The sequence below is a fragment of the Aspergillus japonicus genome, assembly GCF_003184785.1.
Source record: "Aspergillus japonicus CBS 114.51 unplaced genomic scaffold BO86scaffold_53, whole genome shotgun sequence".
In the NCBI taxonomy this organism is placed as follows: domain Eukaryota; kingdom Fungi; phylum Ascomycota; class Eurotiomycetes; order Eurotiales; family Aspergillaceae; genus Aspergillus; species Aspergillus japonicus.
Genome location: NW_020291690.1, coordinates 63413 through 84825, shown reverse-complemented (window position 1 = coordinate 84825; position 21413 = coordinate 63413). Strand labels below are relative to the sequence as shown.

The window sequence follows — 21413 nt, the reverse complement described above, 5'->3', positions numbered from 1 at the left end:
CCAGTTGTTGAGAGGGCCTCAACGAAGATTCCAGAGCTTATCTGCTTCTTGTCGGATCACAGTTAGGCGTGCTCGGCTCATCACAAGAACAAATCACGATCATTGGCGAACTGAATGGGGGTGTCCAGCTGCAATAGCGGCCAAGAATGCCTAGTATCGATATCTGGTCGGAGTTGACGACGATAATCGTCGGCCAAGGCCTTGAGTTACAACAAGTATGATCCGAGAGGGGGTTGCAGAAAACGGATGCCGGTTCTAGACAGCGATATGACACTGTCCTCATGGCAATCGATTATTGCCTCGCGGACAGACATTGCCCCGAGACCAAATGCAGATGAATAGATATAAAGCCCCTCGTTAAACCCGTCCATTGATCTCAATCATCATCAGCTCATTTCCTTTTCTTCCTCATCACATCTTGACTATCTCTAATAACAATGAAAGTAGCTGATACCCCTGACTCCGCATCCACCATCAGCATGACGAACACAATCACCATCACTGTCGAGCAGGACGGCTACTACGATATCAACGGCTCGCGGCAGGAGCCTATTGTCAATCTCCAGCTGGTGACGGGCGCGTCCAAGCTGCGCAGGCAATTAAAAGAAACCAACGAATTGATTATTTGCCCTGGTGTATACGATGGATTGTCCGCCCGAATTGCAATGAATCTTGGCTTCAAAGCCATGTACATGGTAACTTGGCTTCCTCTCCCCCCCCCCCCCCCCCTGGACTGGTGCTACAGATTCCCCAGTCCGATCCCCATAATTATCCCGACGGGTGCGCTGACGACCCGCTTTAGACCGGAGCCGGCACTACTGCCTCCCGGCTCGGACAGGCAGATCTGGGTCTGGCCCATCTGTACGAGATGCGAACCAACGCCGAGATGATAGCCAATCTGGATCCTTACGGGCCCCCACTCATTGCTGATATGGATACCGGATACGGAGGTAGGCAGTCTCTCTCCACCATCCACCCATTGACACCTCCACAGACCCAAATAACTAACACGAAGGATGTCAGGCCCCCTCTTCGTCGCCAAGTCGGTGCAGCAGTACATCCAGGCCGGTGTCGCCGGCTTCCACATTGAGGACCAGATCGCCAACAAGCGCTGCGGCCATCTGGCCGGCAAGCGCGTCGTCTCTCAGGAGGAGTGGCTGACACGCCTGCGGGCGGCGAAGATCACCAAGGACCGGCTGCGCTCGGACATCGTGCTCATCGCGCGCACGGACGCCCTGCAGCAGCACGGCTACGACGAGTGCATCAAGCGCCTGAAAGCCGCGCGCGACCTGGGCTGCGACGTCGGCCTGCTCGAGGGGTTCACCTCCAAGGAGATGGCCCGCCAGGCGGTCAAGGACCTGGCCCCCTGGCCCCTGCTGCTGAACATGGTCGAGAACGGCGCCGGGCCCGTCATCTCCACCGAGGAGGCCAAAGAGATGGGCTTCCGCATCATGATCTTCTCCTTCTGCTGCATCACCCCGGCCTACATGGGCATCAAGGCGGCGCTAGAGCGGTTGAAGAAGGACGGCGTCGTGGGCTTGCCCGAGGGGATGGGCCCCAAGAAGTTGTTCGAGGTTTGTGGACTGATGGATGCGATGCGGATTGATACCGAGGCTGGTGGTGACGGGTTCTCCAATGGTGTCTAGACTTGGTTTTTCTTTTTTTTCCTTTTTCCTTTTGTCTCTAGCATATTGCTTTTCCGGTGTTGTTTTCTTTCCCTACCCCGTCCCCGTCTATATCCCCCTCTGGGAAATCATTTTCTTTTCTTTTTTCCTTTACTTACATATATCCCCTTTTCTATCCTTGATGGATGTGGATGTGGGAATTTGTACCTAGAAGGTTCCGGGAAATCACGCACAGATACATACCCTACTATGTGGGATATATATTATCGTCTGCTCCAGCAAAATGAATACATCGAATGAAAGAAACAATGATCCTGATCGAGAAGCTTTACAACGTCGTCTAATTCTTATCTTCTAGCTATTTAAACCCTCTGCCTGAGTTCTTGATTGCTTCTTTGTTTTGGTTTTTTTCTTTCTCGGCCCGTCTCTCGCTTCCATTCTTATTTTTGGCTTTTTGTTTTTCGGGAGTGAAATGAATGTCGGGATTTGACCATCGCAGCGATCCTCTCGAAAATCAACAAAACTATGAGAATAATGCGGATGGAACACTTCCAACCGAACGAGGCGGCAGCGTGCTTATACCCAGCCCCCTCTGGAGGTTGTCATGCAGCCTTGGAGGGAAAGAGTGGGACTACCTTATACGTACTACCATGTTCATGTATCCCGTGTCGATCATTAGACTGACTACGTAGCTGGGGGCTGGTTCCTTGATGGACTATTGGGTAATATTATTTTGTTTCAGGGATTCTCGGCGGAGGCGGAGTATGATTATTCAGATTTTCTTTTTCTTTTTCGGGGGTGATGTTTGATTTTCTTCTCTTGTATAGTCCTTAATGGGTAACTACTAGCAGGATATGGTGTTTATATGCCAAGGGGGTAAAGATATGGTGGGGTTTATACGTTGAGCTGTGGAAGGAAAAGAAGAATTATCGAATGAGACTTTCATCACACATGACACATACACGTAAGGACATCGGAAGGGGAAGTATGTAACATGAATGAGACTGGGGATTGGCGAGAATGAAATGGTTGGAGAAGGAAAGAAAAAAAAAAGAAAAAGAGGTAAATCCGCCCAACGACGCTGGCTTCATCAAGAACACCTCAACTCAGAGACAAAATAATAGGTTCGATAAAACAGTAAAGAGTATCAATCATGAAGCGGAATCAAATCAATAAGGAGGTCTCTGATGCCTGGACCTCCCCGAGGCAGCCCATTGGAATGTACCTGAAAGGGGGGCTCTACTCCAACGACGTCTCCTGATGCACCACGATCCGCCACTCGCCGTCGGACCCCTGGCTCCACGTCGTCGACCCCGTGCCGTTGAAGTGGATCTTGCCGCGCAGCCGCGCGTTGATCTTGTAGGTGACCGTGCCCGCCATCAGGTCGATGATGAGAACGCGCACGTCCTTGAGCTCGTACTCCTCGAAGTGGTGGAAGGGCGGCTTCAGCGCCTCCGACAGGGACGGGTCCTTGCTCTGCAGCGTGAGGATGTCGCGCTTCGGGAAGAGGAAGTTGGCGTCATCGTTCGACATCTTCTTGATCTCGGGGCCGGGGTCCGCCGAGGTCAGCGCCGTCCAGAGCCGGCGTTCCATGGCCAGGAGGTCGTCGCGGATGCGTTCGTGGATTGGGGCCATTTTGGGCGGGTTTTGTGTTGGGGCTGGCGGTGGGGTGCGGGTGTTGTTGGTTTCGATGGTAGGTTTTGGTGTAGGTTTGTTGCGGGTGTGGTTTTAGGAGAGACGATTGTGTTGAGATCTGGTTATCTGGTTAGTTGGTCGTTCTCACTCCAGTTCAAGGAGGAGAGGGGATGCGACGTACTGAGGTAGACTCTCGATATCTCACCGCAACGCGCGCGCAGGTTGGTTTAGATGGCGGGTATAGAGGCAGATGTAACGTTGTACAGAGTATAAAAGGAAAACAGAACCAGAAGGTTGCGATGCCAGGAACAAGATGGAAAGATGAGGGTCGACGGGGGGGGCAGCCCAGCGGTGACGTCATGGGCGTTGTACCCCAGGTGGATGACGTCGCGACACTCTCTCTTTTCGTGTCCTCAGTATATGTAATCTCCCCCCTCCTCTCCCGGTCCCCGTGATGGCAGAGGAAGACTCAGCCGTGTCATGTCATGCGATGACCGTCTGGCTCTCCTGTGGACCGTAATTTGGCGAGATCTGCGTTACCGGATGACGCAGGTGAGGATAGAGGGGTGGTGACGCAGTGGGAGAGACTGAGCGAGGACATGGCTGCACGGGGTGACTTCAAGAGGGAAGAAAAAAGAGGATGAGATAGAAGAATATGGTTGAGAGTTGGAATGCCGAATGTAGTTGCTCTGGACTGTGTTTTGGCAGGTGTCAATTGAGGGGAGAGGCTGGGGTGGTGATGGAGACTGGCGTTGCGCCATGGTGTTGCTGGTGTTGCATCGTATGCAATGGTTGTCATGTTTGCATGCATCGGTGCAAACAGTGCATTATCCAGGTCATGTGCTTATTTCTGTATGCCTGAGGCATCATAACGGGCCGCTATCTCTAGCCTTCTACTCGTAGTTCCACTTCCCACCGCTGCATCGTGCATAAGCCTGTGACAGACCTGACTGCTTCCAATCACAGATCTTTGTCAATTCAGCGAATCACTATTGAATCTTCCTCCTATAAGGCTACACAGAGACCTGCTACCTAGTCGCTATCGCCTCAGGAAAGCAACTAAGGGAAAAATCATACCTTCCAACTGCACTCAATCACAGGCCAACAAAAATCTTCCCAAGCTCTGAGTCACCTCGGCCACAGCCTCGAGCCAAGGAGTATCCGCATCCAACCGGTATACCCAAAGCAGCCCGCGAGGCTGGGTCAGACACAGACACAGTGACAGCCTCCATAAGACTTTCGTGACGGCGGTTACCCAAGGGACAATCTTCAGCCAGGTCTCCACCAATGGAACGATTTAGTATAATCTGGAAGGCGTTTAGTCGAGATGTGGGCCTCTAGCTTTGGCGCGGTGGCCGAGCTAGTCTCATCCCTCGGATTTCTAGAGACGGCTTATCTCTCGCCATGAAGGTGCGGGATCGCAACACATCACAGCCGATGAGACAAGCAGTACACGAATCTTCGCCATATCTTCGTTCATACCTCGGCGGAGGACAATGGTTGTTGAGCAGCAATTTCGCTTCACTGAAATTTCAAGGTGGCGGGATCGCTTTGAGACAGGGAGTCATTGCAGACGCATGTAGCCTGAGATGCTGTAGTAGATAAAGCACAGCAAGGTAGCATTGGCAGAAGGCTTGCAATGCCCTCAATCAACGAAAAGCCACTCGGAATAATCAGCTTCGAAGAGTTGGCTGCCTAGTGTCCACTGCCAGCCCCAACAGCCGGTCACGGACCTTCCAGTAGCATTGGGTTGAGCGATTTTCAGCCATTGGCGACCAGGTCTGAATTTTTCCGGCTCATTGGGACTTGTCAGTCACGGATGCCCTGGGAAGCTGGGAGGTGGTGTCTCCATCGCTGAAAAAAGCCTCATAATTTTTTGGTTATCATGGTTCCAGCTTCCTCAAAAACGCAGTCACGTGCCATAGCGGCAAGAAGCTGCCTCGAAAGAATTCTTCGAAGCTTCCCCTCAACTCTTTTCCCCGTCTACTCCGGCTGATTTACCCACTTCCCCGCCTTTTAGCTATCTTTTTGACTTCATCTCTGGCTGTCATGCAGGGAGCGGCCACCTCCGACGAAGGCAAACGGTGATAGTGACCCCTTCGCCATGCTGGGTGTCTTGCCCTGTCTGGGAGGATGGAGAGTCAACAAGGAGTCCGGTGGGCCGCCGATAACTGACCCTCCTTCTGACTGGAGGGCGAGGGCGCGATAAGAACCAGATAAATGAAGCTCCACCGCACAAGACGGGTGCCCTTATCGCTGATTCTATCCTCCTCAATCTTGCGCTCGAATCTTATCACTGGCAGCCTTTCTATCTTTCGGATGTCTCCGATCGGTTCCTGCGCTAGCTGTGAACTCAGCGACTGTAACATGTCATCTTATGCAGCATCATTGACCAGCTCAGGTGTTCACGCTTGTTCACGCTGGGAGTTCGTTATTGCTGGAGATCACCCAGCCATTTTCTGCAGCATTGCAATAGTGGAACCACGGAGAACAAACCGTGGCCGGCCTTGGCCAAATCACGTTAGATGTGGGGATTCTTCAGCCAGAAGGCTGGTTCGGTACCAATAAAACGACAATCATTGGCTGGCTGGATAAGCTGCTTCGACTGCCGATCGCTAGGTACTCCTAACTTATCAGCGCTGATCCTTCCTAATCAGCTCATCTATGGATAATGGATCCCAATTTTCTCTGCAGGTGGGCTTGCACATGGATCGGTGCTTGCCGACTGCTTCCCGATGGCTTCCCGCGCGAAGCCCAGAAAAATTCTACCGATTGTGACTCTATATAAGAGGTGTTGCGCGACCTCTCACTGGGAAGAAAGCGTGCTCTCTCCCATTGCCAAACACGCACAAGATGCAGCTCCTTCAATCCGTTACCGCGGGCCTCCTGCTCGCCGGCAGCTGCTTGTCTTCCCTGGCTGTGGCTCGCTCTGTTCCCGTGCAGCAGCCCCGCGATGTTGTCGTGAGCCACACGCCGGCCAAGATCACCCCTAAGGTGTTCATCGTGTCGATGGTAAGCCCAGCACCTTCTAGCACAGCATGATCCCAAACTCACAATCCCTGCAGTTTGCGCCTGAGGCCGAGATCTGGTGGGGTATCCCCGAGTTCGATCTGTTGGCTCACAACATCACCATCCCTGGCGCTTCTCCCGCCTTCCCCGATGTCCACTGCACGGCGGACTACACCATCTGCCAGCTCATCACTGGTGAATCCGAGATCAACGCTGCCATCACCGTCGCGTCGGTCGTCTTCAACCCCATGTTCGATCTGACCAAGACCTACTTCCTCATCGCCGGTATTGCCGGCGTCAACCCCGAGCGCGCGAGCATCTGCGACGTGACCTTCGCCCGCTTTGCCATCCAGGTGGCTCTGCAGTACGAGATTGACATGCGCGAGATGCCCGCCAACGCTACCACGGGCTACTTCCCCCAGGGCGGCTACTACCCCGATCAGTACCCCACCAGCATCTACGGCACGGAGGTGTTCGAGGTGAACGACGAGCTGCGCAAGATCGCCGCCGGCTTCGCCCGCAACGCCACCCTGGCCGACAGCGACGATGCCAAGGCCTACCGCGCCAAGTACGCCACCGAGGACGGCCTCTACAAGGCCGGCACCCAGGGCCCCTCCGTCCGCCTGTGCGACGTGACCACTAGCGACGTCTACTTCAGCGGCCGCCTGCTGGGCGAGGCCTTCGACAACACCACTAAGGTCTGGACCAACGGCACCGGCGAGTACTGCACCACCGCCCAGGAGGACAACGCCACCCTGGAGGCCCTCGTCCGCGCCTCGAAGCACAACCTCACCGACTTCTCCCGCATCATCGTCATGCGCACCGCCTCGGACTTCGACCGCCCCTACCCCGGCGAGACCGCCCGCTACAACCTGCTCTACTCCACCCAGGGTGCCTTCGAGCCCGCCGTCGAGAACCTGTACAACGCCGGTATCAAGATCGTCGAGGGTATCCTGGCCAACTGGAACAGCACCTTCGCCGCCGGCATCAAGCCCCGCAACTACCTCGGTGACATCTTCGGCACCCTCGGTGCTACCCCCGACTACGGTCCGGGCCGTGCCCAGGCTCTCGAGGAGGCTGGCGCCATCCTCAAGAAGCGCAGCATGGGCAAGCGCTTTGTCCGTTTGTAAAGACTATAAACCTAGAAATGTTTACGATCATGTGTGCGGGATGTAATGATAGATTAGAACAATATAATGTTACACGTTAGTTTGGTGTGCGACCAGCTTTTGTTCATTTTACTACTTCCATCAATTCTTACTCTGCGTCAGCCAAGGACAGCCGTGGAGATTATGCCATGTGGGATGAATTAGCACTCCCGCCTGAGGGCACAAGGATAGCATCGGGAGGTTTAAAGCTAACGTCTCCGGCCCGACACGTTGAACTTCGCCCCAAATTTTAAGGTTGGCCTAAAAACAAGCTTTCCCTCCCCCCATGTAATGATGACTGTTCTCTCGTTGGCTATATCGCTCAATTCGATAACACACATAGCACCATGCAAATGGAACAGCGGATTATGTAAGTTCGATATAATATGAATCTATTGTATTGCTGAATATCGAAGTATACGACCACAAATAGATGTATCACAAAAGGGAGCATTCAGTGACGGGCTAGTGTGAGCCTCAATCCCAAGCAGACATCGTATGGTTATGGACACGGACTCAGCGCGCCGGCTCTGCACTGGCCTCCGCCTCAAGATCTGGGCATTGAACAAGGGTTAGAGTTTTACCTGTTGCTCGGCTCTGAAGGACCACATTCGGTGATCTACATGAGTTACCGCTTCGACGTGCCGAAATAGCAAATCGTGGTGGCTAACGACCACGCCCGGACGTTGAACTCATATATAGGCTGATTAGGGCACGAGGTGCGGCCGGTGTTTTACCCAACGTGGATCGACTTTGTGTTGGTTAAGCTTACTTTGCGGCGCGGGGGGGTGGCTTCATCTTGATCTACGCTACGCAAGCTTGATTTAATTTCACATGCATGCTGTTAGAAGCAGACTGTTTTGTCAACATCATGATAGTATTGCCCATGCCGCGAAGACCATCCAGCCTCAGATGCGGGGATCTCAGTCAAATCGAGGGATTGCGGGGTCTACATCCGGGATTTCCGCGATCCATAGAGCATACCTACAATACATGCAAAGCACGTACTGTACAGTATTCTCTCCTAATCACTCCGGCAACAGATGACACAAATGCACTCCCCTTCCCATTTCCCAACTCAATCCGACCTCAACTCCTGCACCAACCCCACCACATCCACAAAGTTCCTCTGCACAAAATCCCCAACAACCTTAGGGATATACCCCGGAAAGCCCCGCACGATCTGCCCCAACGTCCCCCACGACTGCTCCCCGTCAGTATCGTACGGCAGCGTCCCCGCCAGCCCCGTCGTGTTGAACGAAGCATACACCACCGGCACCTCGTCAAACGACACCCCAGCCCCGACAACCACCTCATCCAACCCCTCGGCGCTCAACAGCCGGACATTCCCCACCGCCGCCATCGCCAGCGGCGCCCCGGCGTTGACCGCGTACGTCCGCGCCGCGGCCACGTTGATCTCGTTCGACTCCCAGTACTCTGCTCCCGGGGTGTTTTCGTCGGGTATGTCTATTTTGATCGAACCATTTCGTTAGCTGCTGCGTGGCTGTGATTTGAGGGGGGGGGGGGGTCGCTAACAAGGCCAAGAAGCAATATGCAACGTCTCCCGCTGCGCCTGGACGTTAAACGTCATCGCGGGGTGAAAGTGCTCCCAGCACTCGAGCAGCCCCCAGCGACCGTACGGCGTTGCGATCACCTGCAACCCATCCAAGGTCCCGTCCGACCAGATGGTGCGCTCACCGCCGGAGGGGCGGAGTTTATGCCGCAGCAGCAGCGTCTCCCCGGCCGGGGAGATCAGGGCCTGAGCCATGAAGATGTGGTTGTCGACGCGGTGCGAGAAGGCGGGGACGATGTAGATGCCGTGGGTCTGGGCGGCGGTGAGGAGGCGCGTCCATTGCGGGCTGGGGATGGTCAGGGAGTTGGTTAGGTAGGAGGTGAGTTGGGCGGGGGTTATGCTGGTGTTGCTGGCTAGGCCTTTGGGGTATCTATTGTGTTTCGCGGGGGTTAGTGGTTGGTGGTGCATGGTGCGAGGGGGGGTGTGGGGATGGAGGGAGGGGTGTGCGAACCCTGGGAACCAGAGTTCGGGAAACACGATCAGGTTGGCGCCGTTGGAGGCGGCCTCGGCGATGTAGTCGACTGCTTTGGCGACGGTGGCGTTCAGGTCGAAGGGGACGTCCGTCCAGTTCTTGTTCATCACTGGGAGGGGCCAGTTGGCTGGTGGAGCGCGGACTACCGCTACCGTGAGGTTGGTGTAGTCTTCGTGGTGGGTGGAGGTGGCATGGCTGGTGCCGAGGAGGCCGAGGGTGAGAAGACAGAGGGCATGCATCTTCATCTTTGGGTAGATTCTGTTAGGTTGAGGAGAGGAAGATGTGTTATGAATGTCTCAACGGCATACTTGTACTTATACCTCCTCACTTCTAATCTGGTGCTGTGCGATCTTGTCATCGTGTCTCTCCTGATATCTCGCTATCTCCAGCTTCCTGATACCCAGGTCAACGAACAAGATAAGGATCATCGGCATCCCGGGGTTTGTGATGCTCCCCTTCACGCATTCAAATCCCGTGCCGGTTTCGGGGGCGCTGGGACCTGGAGCTTCTGATAGTCAATACCCGAGGAGCCGGGTCTTCTCACTACCGGATTGTGGAGCACTACGATAAGCTTAACCAGTCCCGGAGTACCTTTCTGGTACTATGGTTGAGCGAAGCATCGTGTGGCCTGGATAACCCTTTCGTGCTCCGGGTAACGTATTCCTCGAACCCGTCTTCAATCCCGCTTACACTCAGACTACTGGGCCTTTGCTCCAGCTGCTATTTAACCTTTGTTTTTCCATCTGACAGAGTGCTTTATAAAGTTGTAAAAGGAAAGGTCATTGTGGTATGGTAACGCTCTGTTGAATTGAGTCTGGTCATATGTGCCGATGAATGTCTGCTTGTGAATAGCGTCTGGCGCAAATGTGTACTGTGTTTACTGAAAATAGTTGTAGTATCTTTGAGGATTTGACTGGTGATTATGTATATTTGTTCCTGATGCAAGACGTACTTGACTGACATAGAACACTTCTTTCCGCCAATTCCAGGGTGGAATTCGAAGGAATGCTCCCACCCAAGCCACACCAATCTCTCAACAGCAATCCAGCCACTACTCACACCGAACTCTTCAAGACTTCGAGAGATACATTTTGGCTCACACAGTTGATTATAGATTATAGATGGACGTCAACCAATCAAATGCCGCCGGGCCGAAATACTGCAGTTCCCTGCCGAGCCCAGGGCTCGAGCTCGGGCTCGTGCATAAATCATCCGTTTTAGGTTTGTTGCAGAATTCTCCTCCGCGAACCAGGCTTTAAACCTCGATTAATCTTGTTTCAAGAGTATATCATGCACTAGGGTTGGATTTCCCTGTTGGGTTGCATCATCGGGGTCGATATTTCCTGCTTATTTGATGTGTGCCAGGCTGCTTCTTATGGAGAGACAGTCCAGGTGACCGCAGGTGCAGCGCCATTCCAATGCCGGTGCGCGGAATCAGATCATCGGACAGCCTTCTGAGCCTGGCGACGTGCATGTTCATGAATGTAAACAGGAAATCCTGCAAAGTAGAAGACTGCAAAAGACATCCCTCGACATGATGCTCCCTGGAGAAGGCATACATAAGTTGAGTCAACATCACTGGGAAAACCTATCTCTGGACCAAACCCTCCATTCAAAGGACTGTGCAAACACCCCTCGTCTTACCAGACCTACCACAAAAGCGTCCCGGAAGACACCGCAGCCATGCCCAACACCGCCACCCCGGAAGCCTGGCGCATCAAGACCGTCGAATGGATCCGCTCCTCCACCCCCGAGCAACGCAAACAATGGATCCAAGAAGCGGGGTACAACCTCTTCGCCCTCCCCAGCGACCGGGTCTTCATCGACCTGCTGACCGACAGCGGCACAGGGGCGATGAGCGACCGCCAATGGGGCGCGATCATGACCGGCGACGAGTCCTACGCCGGCTCGTCGTCCTTCCACCGCCTCCAGCGCACGGTACAGGACCTCTGCGGGCTGGAGCACATCCTGCCGGTGCACCAGGGCCGCGCCGCGGAGAACGCACTCTTCTCGGTCCTCGTGCACGAGGGCCAGCTCGTCCCGGCCAACGCGCACTTCGACACCACGCGCGCGCACATCGAATTCCGCAAGGCCACCGCCGTCGACTGTCTACCGGACGGCGCGTACGATGTGACCGACCGCGACCATCCGTTCAAGGGCAACATGGACCTGGACCGGCTGCGCGATCTCCTCGAAGACCGCCACCAGGATATCCCCTTCGTCCTGATGACCATCACCTGCAACACGAACGGCGGCCAGCCCGTCAGCCTGGCCAACCTCACCGCGGTCAAGGAACTCGCCGACCGCTACGGCAAACCCCTCGTCATCGACGCGGCCCGCTTCGCCGAGAACGCGTGGTTCATCCAGCAGCGCGAGCCGCAGTATCACGATGTGTCCATCCGGGAAATCACCCAGAGGGTCTTCGCGCTGGCGGACGCGATGCTCATGAGCGCCAAGAAGGACGGCCTGGTCAACATCGGCGGCTTCCTGGCCACCCGGCGCCGTGAGTGGTGCGACCAGGCGCTGGAGTATGTCATTCTGTTCGAGGGGTTCCGCACGTACGGCGGCCTTGCGGGACGGGATCTCGGTGCGTTGGCCGTTGGGCTGGATGAGGTTACGTCGCCGGAGTATCTGCGCTCGCGCATCGGGCAGGTCCAGCGGTTTGGGCGGCGGTTGGCTGAGGCGGGGATTCCGATCCAGTTGCCGGTTGGCGGGCATGCGATTCTCGTTGATGCGGGCAGGTTCCTCCCGCAGGTGCCGCGCGAGGAGTATGTGGCGCAGACGCTGGCGGTGGAGCTGTATGTTGAAGGTGGGGTGCGAGGGGTGGAGATCGGGACGTTGCTGCAGGGCCGTGACCCTGAGACGGGCGAGGAGCGCTTCGCGGAGACGGAGTGGGTGCGGCTGGCGGTGCCGCGGAGGGTGTATAGCGATGCGCAGCTGGAGTATGTGGCGCAGGCGTTGATTGCGGTGTATCATCGGAGGTCGGAGATTACGCGGGGGTTGCGGATTGTGGAGGAGAAGCCGGTGTTGAGGCATTTTACGGTGCGGTTGGAGCGGAGGGCATAGTGTAGTAGAGATATAGATAGGTATTGTCCTACATTGAAGTTAACGTTATGTTTTGAGGGCAAGAATGACATTTGATTGTGGAAGGAAACAGGAAGGAAGGGAGGCAAGAGAAAAGAAGCAACAGACGCGTTATATCACAGGATAGTTGTTAGCTCCAAGGGCACCACCTGCACAGCCAGAATGTGATCGAATGGTCTACAGGTCCAGGCCAACGCTTCCGCCTTGTGAAAGTACAGCATATCCTTCCAACTAATGCCGATCTCCTTTGCGTTATCTCCCCATTCTTCCGTTGAGATATTCCGGGCGATTTCTACGCACCAATGCTCTTCTCCGGCGATCTGGTGCGAAACCCCCCCGGCCCACTGCTTTACAAATTATGAATGGCTTGTTCCACCCCTACCTTGCCTTTTATTGCAAGGTCTTTTGGAGCCATTTTGAGAATTACAGGCTAAGGAGTTACCAAGTACTGTACTTAGTCACTAGCTAATAGTTAGTAGAGCATTTATCTTAGGATTGTCAAGGTGATCAAGATCTATACTAGGATTTTTAGCGATCATTATCATGTTAGAATCTTTTCGTGGTACATGTTTGTCTTCTTATGTTATAAGGCTCATGTTAGGAATATAAGGTAACTTATTATTCATTAAAAGTCACGGAGAGATAAGAACAGGTCAGGCTGAATACACATCACACAAGCGTTCATCAAGACATTAAAATATGAGCCATAACTTACACAAGGGCAAGATATCATAGAGAAGCGACCAGTAGTATACATTACTATTCAGTCTAATCAGAAAAGGAGTAGTTGATTCAGTACTATACACGCCTTCAGAGCTATGTGAAGATAGTATATGTAGGTCCCAATCAATTACTCAATCTGTACCGACAGCCTTATCAGCATATTCAGGATCATATACGAAGTGGCTAGGTGGTTTGACAGGTTCGTCGTGCCGCACAGCGCGCATAGGCATAATGTAGTGGATCTGGAGACCTCCCTCGAGGTCCAGCCGGGAGATTGCGTGCTCAATCACGCTCCAAGCTTCAGCACCGATCAGCTGTTTTCTCCCAGAACCAAGACGATCGCTCCGCCAGGTGACACCACGCCGCCCTTGGGGTGGCTGTGCCCCTAGCGCAGTGCTGAATTTCCAGATCGGCCGCATGAGGTCCAGCTTCCACCCATCCTGTACAGTCATGCATTCCCCATGGTTCGGCAACTCATTCATAATCACCACCACCCCCTGGACCGAGCCGGGAAAATCACCGTCCGCCAAGCGCCTATCCCATAGCATGATGTTTTTCAGGGCGTCCGGGTCCCACCGCAACAGCGCCAGCGGCACGGCCAGCGGCGGGGACATGCCGCCCCGTATCTCATACTCGCAGAGATGATAGCTCCACAATCGGCTCAGCTTCCAAGCGGTCCCTGGCGGGTGCTGTCCTCCGCGGCTACAGCCCAGCACGTCGCGACAGCGCTCGTACTCTGCCTGGGACAGAAAGAACCCGTCCGAGAACCCGCCCGTCTTGCGGAGGAAGAGCCGCGGCTGCGCAAGCGCGTTCCGATCCCCGTCGAACCAGGTCGCGCACCGCCGAGGGTCCACACAGCCCTGGTGCGCCGCTAGCCACCCCGCCTCTTGCTTACTTGCCCAGCTGCTCGCCGCCGCCCGCGCCTCCCCATTGACCCCGAAGTGGGGGATCCGCTGCCGATACTGGTACAGCGGTAGCTGGCGCTCCTTGGCCTCTTCCCTATCTTCCTCGGGGCTGGACATCTGCCCCGTGGCATCCCGGGGCTGCCAATTCTGTTGCTGCAGGGGGTAGAAAAGAGGCCCGAGCTCCCGAGGCTTCCAACTCAGGGCAAGCTCGTCCAGAGAGAATAGCCAGATCAGGTCGCGGAGCTTGAAGGGGAGGTCGGAGAAGTTGGGGAAGGAAGTCAGTGAAGACATCTTCGGGGCAGCTTTCAAGGTAACTCTCTATTTTGTGGAATGTGCAATGGCGCGAGGTTAGCCAGGAGTCAACGGTCTATGGTCTTGGTAAGAGCCACTTCAATACCTCAAGATAGGTCCTTTTGTTACACATGATGAATGAGCCATGAGCTCATGGACATAAAGAGCCCGCCCCTCACCCCTCCAGGGTGAATCGATCCCTTCTGGAATTATCACCAACCGAGCTTGTCTACTGCCAACGGGGAACAATGCTCATTGTCCCTCGCAGTAAATGCCCTTGTCTCGACCCGGGCGATAAAGACAGGTCACGTGCATCGACGGCTTATACTTCTCATTGACCCAATCAGATCGCATTGACAGCTCTTTCCTGAGAGCCCATGTTTACCTGGTATTGCAATTCTTACCGCTACCATCTGGTAGACAAAAAATAGATTCAGAGACCAGACAACGGCTGGGACATGCAATTTGGCACATTCTTTGTATTTTGATGGTTGATTTAAGGTTTAGATCGTGTGCTCAATACAGTCTTGTAAATTGTCTAAGCAGAATAAAAGTAATATATGCTACGGTGTGAAAAGTCTTTGGCAAGCAGCTGTAACCACAGCGACAAGGAGCTGAGCACCGTCATCCCTCTACCTTTGATACCACGCGTACTCCTAGGTTCAAGTCAAAGTCCAATTCGTATTCAGAAATCACCTACGCCCCAATCAGGACAACCACAAGCTCTGAGGGCTGGCTAGCTTCTTGCCCATCACATCTTGTATCCAGAACATCAAGAACCGTCTCATCAGTAGCAAGACCCATCAAAAGCTACAGCCACTGGAAAAGCAAGAGCCGGGATATGGCAAGCCTCTTCTGGACCACAAGACGGGCGTGGACCCTCTACGTGTCTGAACGCACCCTCGATCAGATGGTAGAGACCGCATCACCCAAACTTGAAACCCCTCATCCTCATCTCAAAGCCTCTACCACCACCACTACCATCACCACCAGTACCACCAGTAGTCGCATACTCAACCGCCCGCTCAATCACCTCATAGACCTCCGCATCGAACAACCTCTCCCCAGCAGTCCAATGGGTCCTCGAGCAACCCCGATCGACAATCATCGCCCTACCCCTGTCCCGGTAAGCAGGATCCACCGTCCACCGCTGTGTTCCCTCCATCTGTGCCCGTGCGTGCAGTGCCTCCAGCCCATCAACGACCACGAGTATCAGTTGCGGACTGCTCATATCATCCAGGATCAATGCTAGGGTGGCTGCATCGCGGAGCAGTGCTTGCAACGGGACGAGCAGGGGGATAGGCACTTTGCTGTTTGCATCTTCCCGAGCCTTGGGTGTTGGGTTACCATTCTGCCCCTTGGGGGGGTTCAGGCTACCGTGCTGGATTGCTTTGGAGGGGCTGTTGTTTTTCCCTCGGGCGGGGAAGTTGGAGAATAGTCGGGTCTTTTTGGGCGAGGAGACTTGCGTGCTTTGTTGAGGAAGCTTGCGGGCGGGAAGCCCTGTAATGGAAGGGGAAGGAAGGCCAGGGTTCAAGCTGGGAGGCTTCTTCGTGAGGTTTGTGAGTTGCCGGGGGATTGGTGTGGTTGGCATCGTGCTGGAATTGTCCTGGTTTAGATGGGTCAGAACTTTCTTTGCTGTAGGGGGTTATGTCTTCCCGTCTTTTCACTGGCTTCAGGTCTTAAATAGGCTCTTGGAGAAGAGTTCATTTGTTCTTGGATGGTGGTCAACGGGGGAGGCACTGAGACTTGAGCCAGGTCAAACAATCAATTTTGAGAGACATTCCGGGATATCGGGAGTGTGTAGAGGGTGATCGGGTTCGAATTGAGTGAGTCAATGGGTTCAAGCATGGCCCATGTGATCTCTTTCATGATCATGAACACGCTTCTTTGCTGGATCCAGTCTAATGGCATCTTGCTCTTGGTGCTGAGTACAAAGGAATGCAGTGCACAGGTAGCCCTAACTCTCGGAAGATACCATCTACTCATTCAGCGCCCCGAACAAGCCCCACCACAGGTCATCCCAATCAGCTAGCAAAAAATCCCCAAATCCACCGACCCCGCCAAAGCCTCATACCCCTTAACGTTCGGATGCAAATGATCCCCTGAATCAAACTCCGCCCGCAGCACCTCCGGATTCTTTGGGTCCCTCAGCATCGCATCAAAGTCCAGCACCGCATCGAACACCCCACCGTCCCGGATGAACGTATTCACCCGCTGTCGCGTCCGCTCCCGTTCCGGGTCGGAATACGGCTGCACCACCGACGCATTAGCCGGGGTCCCGAACGGCGTGATCGTCGCTCCGAAGACTGGGATCCCGACCGCGTGGAGCCGGGTCACGATCTGCCGGTAGGCGCGGATGAGCCGGTCGCCTGTGATGGTCTGGTTGGTGGGCGAGGTGTCTGCTGTGCCGATGTCGTTGACACCCTCGAAGAGAATGGCCCAGTGAACTTGGGTGTGGGCGAGGACGTCGCGGTCGATGCGTGAAAGAAGGGAGGGGCCTAGGCTGTCGTGGAGGATGCGGTTGCCGCCGGCGGCTTGGTTGAGGAGGGGGATTTGGGAGAGGGCTGCGGTGGGTTTTGAGGACTGCATGCGGGTGAGGAGAAGGTCGGGCCATCTGGTTTTGGTTAGTTGTGGGGTTGGGGCTTGTGTTTGTGTTTGTGTGGGCGTGGGTGTGGGTGTGGTGATGGACGGAGAGGAAGAGCGTTACCGGTTGTTCTTGTTGTTGTCACTACCCCTCCCGTCGGTGATGCTATCGCCCAGCAGGGCGCAGGCTTTGACTGTATTCGGTAGGTAGGCCTCGACGGTACTTATGAAGTACCTGCTCATGGTCAGTTGGGATTTTCTGAGAGGATGGGGTCAAGTACCAATGCTCCACGCTGGCTACGGATGCTTCGGTAAAGTTGGTTGTCCCGACTGAGTTTCCAAACTGCATCCATGATGTTGTGCGACTGCCCGGGTGGGAAGTGATGGCTCCGCCTGATTGACCATCTGCCAGATAGATGTCGACTGTGAGGGTCGTATTCGGCTGAGTGGAGGGTAGTCGGATAGGGTCAGATACAGCCAAACTACCAGGCGGGATGATAATGCTGTGAAAACCATCAAACAGGATAGGTTGGACAGTGTCTGGAACGATGACGCTTGTACCAAGTTCATTCTGCAAAGGAAGGGCAAGAGACACATTGGCGACGTCGAGATCATCCACGCCAAAAGCGTTCGAGAGACGAAGACGAATTGTCGAGGCGGGATGAGTGAGTCGAAGGGTCTGTCGAATCGTTGTATTTAAGAAGATGGCGGAACTGGAATTCTTCGTGGCAATGAGTTGCAAGAAGCGCAACTGCAACTGCAACGGATACACTTACAAATGGCTGCGGTGGAAGATTGGCCGGCTCGGTCAATTGAGGCATGGCAGTCCAGACATCGACCCAGTGTGAGGACTGGGCGGCTGCGAGGCCCGAAACGAGTGCGGCTGCTGCCGTATAGCAGAGAATGTGCATGGTAATACTTCTTTTTTTGGGGCGATGCTGTGATGTTCTTCACTCCGCGTCCGTGACATATTTATACATTTGCAACACCAAACATGCATTCTGGCTAAATGGGTAAATGAAAGGGGGGAAAGCTTGACAGTCCACCAAATCCATGCAGATCACTCACGGAATGCGGGGAAACAGAAGACAGGCCCATTCAGGCAATATGTGAGTTATCAGGTTAGGTACTGCAGACATGTTTGTTCATCTGTGCTGGAGCAGAGTTTGTGGAAGGATGCCTAAATTGACCTTCGCGCCATTCCTATATTAAAAACCCTAGGGAAGTAGTAACTCCTCACCTTTTCAGTCTAATCTTCATGTTGGGGGTACAGGATTTCTCTCAATACTTATTTTAATTTTCACGTAATATACTCTCGCGATCGACTTGAACCACAATGTGAACCTGTCACTGTGAGTTACCTCTAATGGCCTGGCTGGGTGGATCTTGAATTTGAATCATTGTGTCGGAAGCGACATCACGAACAAAAGCATGCGAGAAAAGTATTAATTTCATGTAAATATTTAGGCTTGGGACTGGATTGAAAAGTGAAAGGTTACGCTACTGAGCTCAAGGAGTGTGTGATGTCGCCAATGAGCTGCAGACTGTCATATCGGCGTCATTATTGTCAGGCGTACGACAGACGCGGTAAGCAGACGCTAAGCATAGAAATGGCCGGGTGGCGCAATGGTAGCGCGCTGCCTTCCGGTTAGGGATGTGGCAGTGGTTGCGCGTTCGAGTCGCGTCTCGGTCGTTCCTTTTTTCTTATCCCACAGAATCTCCGGACTACTCGGATTCATTCTTCCTTCGACTACATCCACCTGGCACACTGGCAATATCCTATGAATCTGTTTTTTCGCTTCCTCAATGTCTCATTCCCTACCTACACCTTAGCCGTCCTACCTGCCGACGAGAAGCATCTTCTCAACGGCCACCGTTTTTGCCCTCAACTCAGGCAATCATATACCGTCATAGAAACCATTTACTCGGCCTAACCAGAATCTCCATCACCATGAATCCTGGAAACCCCCTTCAGGGCGAACCCGGTTTCCCGTACACTCCCCTGACCAACACCAGTTACCTTGCCGGTTTCCTCAATCCCTCCGGGAAAAACACCTTCTCCTTCTGATTAACCTCACTTAATAAGACCCAATTCTTTTGATCACTACACAAGCAACCTGTTATCTATACAAAGAGCCTCGACATGTTCCGTGCGACATTCCGGAAACCAATCTCTCCACCAAGTATCGTCACCAAGTATTGAAGAGACACATTCGCCCAGCAGCCTCCTCAAGCCCAGGCTGCTCAGCCGCAGCAGCTCCCGCAGGCTCCTCCGGCCCAGCAGCCGCCGCAGGTGCAAGTCGCGGCAGAGGACGAGGACGAGGACGAGAACGAGGAGGCGGACCCTGATGGGCAGGTGGCTCAGGGAGCTCAGCAAGCCCAAGGTGGGTCAAATGCGCCGCACGCGGGCAATACGCCGAACACGCCAAATGTAATACTTGTAAATGGGGTGAACGGGGTTCATCAAATGAACGGGGTTAATCCAGCGAACCGGGTCAACCGGGTTAATGGTGTCAACCCAGTTAATGGTGTCAACCCAGTTAATGGGGTAAACCCAGTTAATGGGGTAAATCCAGTAAATGGGGTAAACCCAGTCAATAGGGCGAACCCGGGAAACAGGGTGAACGTAGCAAATGGAATAAACCCAGTCAATGGGGTGAATCCAGTCAATCGGGCCAACGTGGCGAACAGACTCAACTTTCCACGTCCTCTACGAATATTCGGACCTCACCGTCGGTTCCCGGACTATCAGATCCGCTACATAATGCTCAACGAGACCACAATCTTGACGGCCATCCAGTGGCTGGCGCCGGGCCCCATCGACTGGCACGGGGCCCCGGTGGATGCCCTCGACCTGGAATTCCTGATTCTGCGGGACCGGCAGCCCCAGGGAGTCACGCTGCATGGGAGCATCTCGCAGCACCCGTGGCAGCTGCGTCTGTTCCGAGAGGCGCGGCCATGGGCCGCCGGCATTGAAGTCCCCATCCGGGATACACGGGTGGTGGCGGAGAGTTTGACCCTGAACATGCTGGATCGCACCCATATAGTCCTAATCCGTGACTGGCGGCGTTCTATCCCTACCAATCCGAGGATTACTCGGTGAGGTCTTGGCTGACTCGTAGGTCCTACTGGCACAGTCTCCTTGCTATGCCATAGTATGTGGTAGGCCTGCTGTTTGATAGGACAGCTAGCTGTTCTGCTACAAGTATGTGCAGAAAGAAAAAGCCAAGAAAAGAAGAAATAAAAGTCCATAACTTCATTCTAAACAAGCCCAAGCACAGTATGATTTATCAGTAACAATATGAAAATTAGCATAGGTTTTTTGATATATTAGATTTGGATATAAACAGTCGAATCATCAATTTTCTATACCACTTCTTCTAGTACGAAGTATTAATATGTTAGATAAAGGATTATAGAGCTTATCTACAACCTCTAAAAGTTGTACATGCCCGCCGGCGGCCACCACCTGCTCCTATCGAGACGCTGATTCGTTAGGGTTACGATCCGGTCACACAACTCATTCCATTGTTAATCCCTCCTGTCATGAAGTTGTACATTATTCTAGTGCGCCTTGGGGATGCAGGACCCCAAGGGTAGTCTTGCAATAAGATCGATAGTGCGTTTGCCTTGCCTGACCTGCGGTGTTCTATTCCGTTATAGTAGTATCTAGTTTATATTGAATATTAAAAGTGCTCTTTTCTTGGAGCTAAAGAAGAGATTACTGTACACAAGTTTAGAATACTGTAACACAAGTTTAGAATACTATACTTCTCTATCTTGTACCTACTATCTATCACTATATCATAGGACAGGTCTGCCACCTACCTTTCTACTACTTATAAGTAGTGGGCCAGTACAGGCCGGGCAAATAGGTTATACCATAGATGTTATTAAAATCTGCTTTTTATTTTCTAGAGTAGCATATGTTTTTCTGAAAGTGATCTCATAGTGCAGAAATGGATAAACTGGTATAGGTATGTTTGGTTGAGGGCGGCTGTCCGTTAGTACGCGTAGTTGGATAAGTGATGACTTCTGGTTAACAGCCGGTGTCTGTCAATCTACATACCAGAAGAAATTGACAAACCTCCTCTCTGAATAAAGATGTATCGGCATAATCCGTGTGACAGCCCGAAAATCTCCCTCTTCAGCAAGTTTTATCTCTGTAACCCAGGAACCAAGCAGGCACATTCGCCGATCTATGCGTCTATAAATACTCCCTTGATCGTCGTGGCTTCGGTCATGCATTATCCCCCGCAACTCCACATTATACACTAGCTTCACACTTGAACAGCAAAAAACTGCAAGAAAAAATGTCGAGTCCGTACTGGAACGTACGTGGGCAGCGCAATACGCGCAACTCGC

At 53.5% G+C, this 21413-nt stretch overlaps 11 protein-coding genes and 1 non-coding gene across 12 annotated transcripts in view; 6 read left to right on the top strand and 6 right to left on the bottom strand.

Moving 5' to 3' along the window:
- Positions 1–119: 119 nt before the first annotated feature.
- Positions 120–1748, top strand: BO86DRAFT_174136 (isocitrate lyase/PEP mutase family protein). Its single transcript, XM_025666530.1, has 3 exons — positions 120–695; positions 803–950; positions 1024–1748. Exons 1-3 carry the CDS (start codon positions 438–440, stop codon positions 1644–1646), a joined length of 1029 nt encoding a protein of 342 aa, XP_025524666.1. The 5' UTR covers positions 120–437; the 3' UTR covers positions 1647–1748.
- A 675-nt stretch (positions 1749–2423) lies between these two features.
- On the bottom strand, positions 2424–3593 carry BO86DRAFT_174125 (nuclear transport factor 2 family protein). Its single transcript, XM_025666528.1, has 2 exons — positions 3442–3593; positions 2424–3378 (listed from the first exon to the last, which is right to left on the bottom strand). Exon 2 carries the CDS (start codon positions 3258–3260, stop codon positions 2865–2867), a length of 396 nt encoding a protein of 131 aa, XP_025524665.1. The 5' UTR covers positions 3261–3378; positions 3442–3593; the 3' UTR covers positions 2424–2864.
- Positions 3594–4134, bottom strand: BO86DRAFT_174124 (uncharacterized protein). Its single transcript, XM_025666527.1, has one exon. The coding sequence runs from the start codon at positions 4069–4071 to the stop codon at positions 3739–3741; it is 333 nt and encodes a 110-aa protein (XP_025524664.1). The 5' UTR covers positions 4072–4134; the 3' UTR covers positions 3594–3738.
- A 1979-nt stretch (positions 4135–6113) lies between these two features.
- On the top strand, positions 6114–7399 carry BO86DRAFT_320019 (purine-nucleoside phosphorylase; the record flags this gene model as incomplete). The annotated part of the gene is made up of 2 exons (XM_025668274.1): positions 6114–6272; positions 6326–7399. 2 exons carry the CDS (start codon positions 6114–6116, stop codon positions 7397–7399), a joined length of 1233 nt encoding a protein of 410 aa, XP_025524663.1.
- A 945-nt stretch (positions 7400–8344) lies between these two features.
- Positions 8345–9707, bottom strand: BO86DRAFT_450088 (carbon-nitrogen hydrolase; the record flags this gene model as incomplete). Its single annotated transcript, XM_025676772.1, has 4 exons — positions 8345–8401; positions 8568–8884; positions 8954–9360; positions 9442–9707. The coding sequence occupies 4 exons, from the start codon at positions 9705–9707 to the stop codon at positions 8345–8347; spliced, it is 1047 nt and encodes a 348-aa protein (XP_025524662.1).
- Positions 9708–10759: 1052 nt separating this feature from the next.
- BO86DRAFT_367963 (tryptophanase) lies at positions 10760–12585 on the top strand. Its single transcript, XM_025670184.1, has one exon. It carries the CDS (start codon positions 11146–11148, stop codon positions 12526–12528), a length of 1383 nt encoding a protein of 460 aa, XP_025524661.1. The 5' UTR covers positions 10760–11145; the 3' UTR covers positions 12529–12585.
- An 815-nt stretch (positions 12586–13400) lies between these two features.
- BO86DRAFT_402446 (uncharacterized protein) lies at positions 13401–14465 on the bottom strand (the record flags this gene model as incomplete). Its single annotated transcript, XM_025673857.1, has 1 exon — positions 13401–14465. One exon carries the CDS (start codon positions 14463–14465, stop codon positions 13401–13403), a length of 1065 nt encoding a protein of 354 aa, XP_025524660.1.
- A 925-nt stretch (positions 14466–15390) lies between these two features.
- BO86DRAFT_437671 (uncharacterized protein) lies at positions 15391–16056 on the bottom strand (the record flags this gene model as incomplete). Its single annotated transcript, XM_025676076.1, has 1 exon — positions 15391–16056. The coding sequence occupies one exon, from the start codon at positions 16054–16056 to the stop codon at positions 15391–15393; it is 666 nt and encodes a 221-aa protein (XP_025524659.1).
- A 390-nt stretch (positions 16057–16446) lies between these two features.
- Positions 16447–17959, bottom strand: BO86DRAFT_437667 (SGNH/GDSL hydrolase family protein; the record flags this gene model as incomplete). The annotated part of the gene is made up of 4 exons (XM_025676075.1): positions 16447–17079; positions 17173–17283; positions 17330–17769; positions 17825–17959. The coding sequence occupies 4 exons, from the start codon at positions 17957–17959 to the stop codon at positions 16494–16496; spliced, it is 1272 nt and encodes a 423-aa protein (XP_025524658.1). The 3' UTR covers positions 16447–16493.
- Positions 17960–18660: 701 nt separating this feature from the next.
- On the top strand, positions 18661–18741 carry BO86DRAFT_t240. The gene has a single exon. It is a non-coding gene; the product is annotated as a tRNA-Arg (tRNA).
- Positions 18742–18999: 258 nt separating this feature from the next.
- BO86DRAFT_402443 (uncharacterized protein) lies at positions 19000–20151 on the top strand (the record flags this gene model as incomplete). Its single annotated transcript, XM_025673856.1, has 2 exons — positions 19000–19040; positions 19254–20151. The coding sequence occupies 2 exons, from the start codon at positions 19000–19002 to the stop codon at positions 20149–20151; spliced, it is 939 nt and encodes a 312-aa protein (XP_025524657.1).
- Positions 20152–21361: 1210 nt separating this feature from the next.
- Positions 21362–21413, top strand: part of BO86DRAFT_381852 (uncharacterized protein) — a gene marked incomplete at both ends in the record, with an annotated part of 1277 nt that continues 1225 nt past the window's right edge. Inside the window, one exon of the mRNA XM_025670790.1 lies at positions 21362–21382. Within this exon, the coding sequence (XP_025524656.1) occupies positions 21362–21382 (21 nt within the window). The remainder of the gene's footprint in view (positions 21383–21413) is intronic.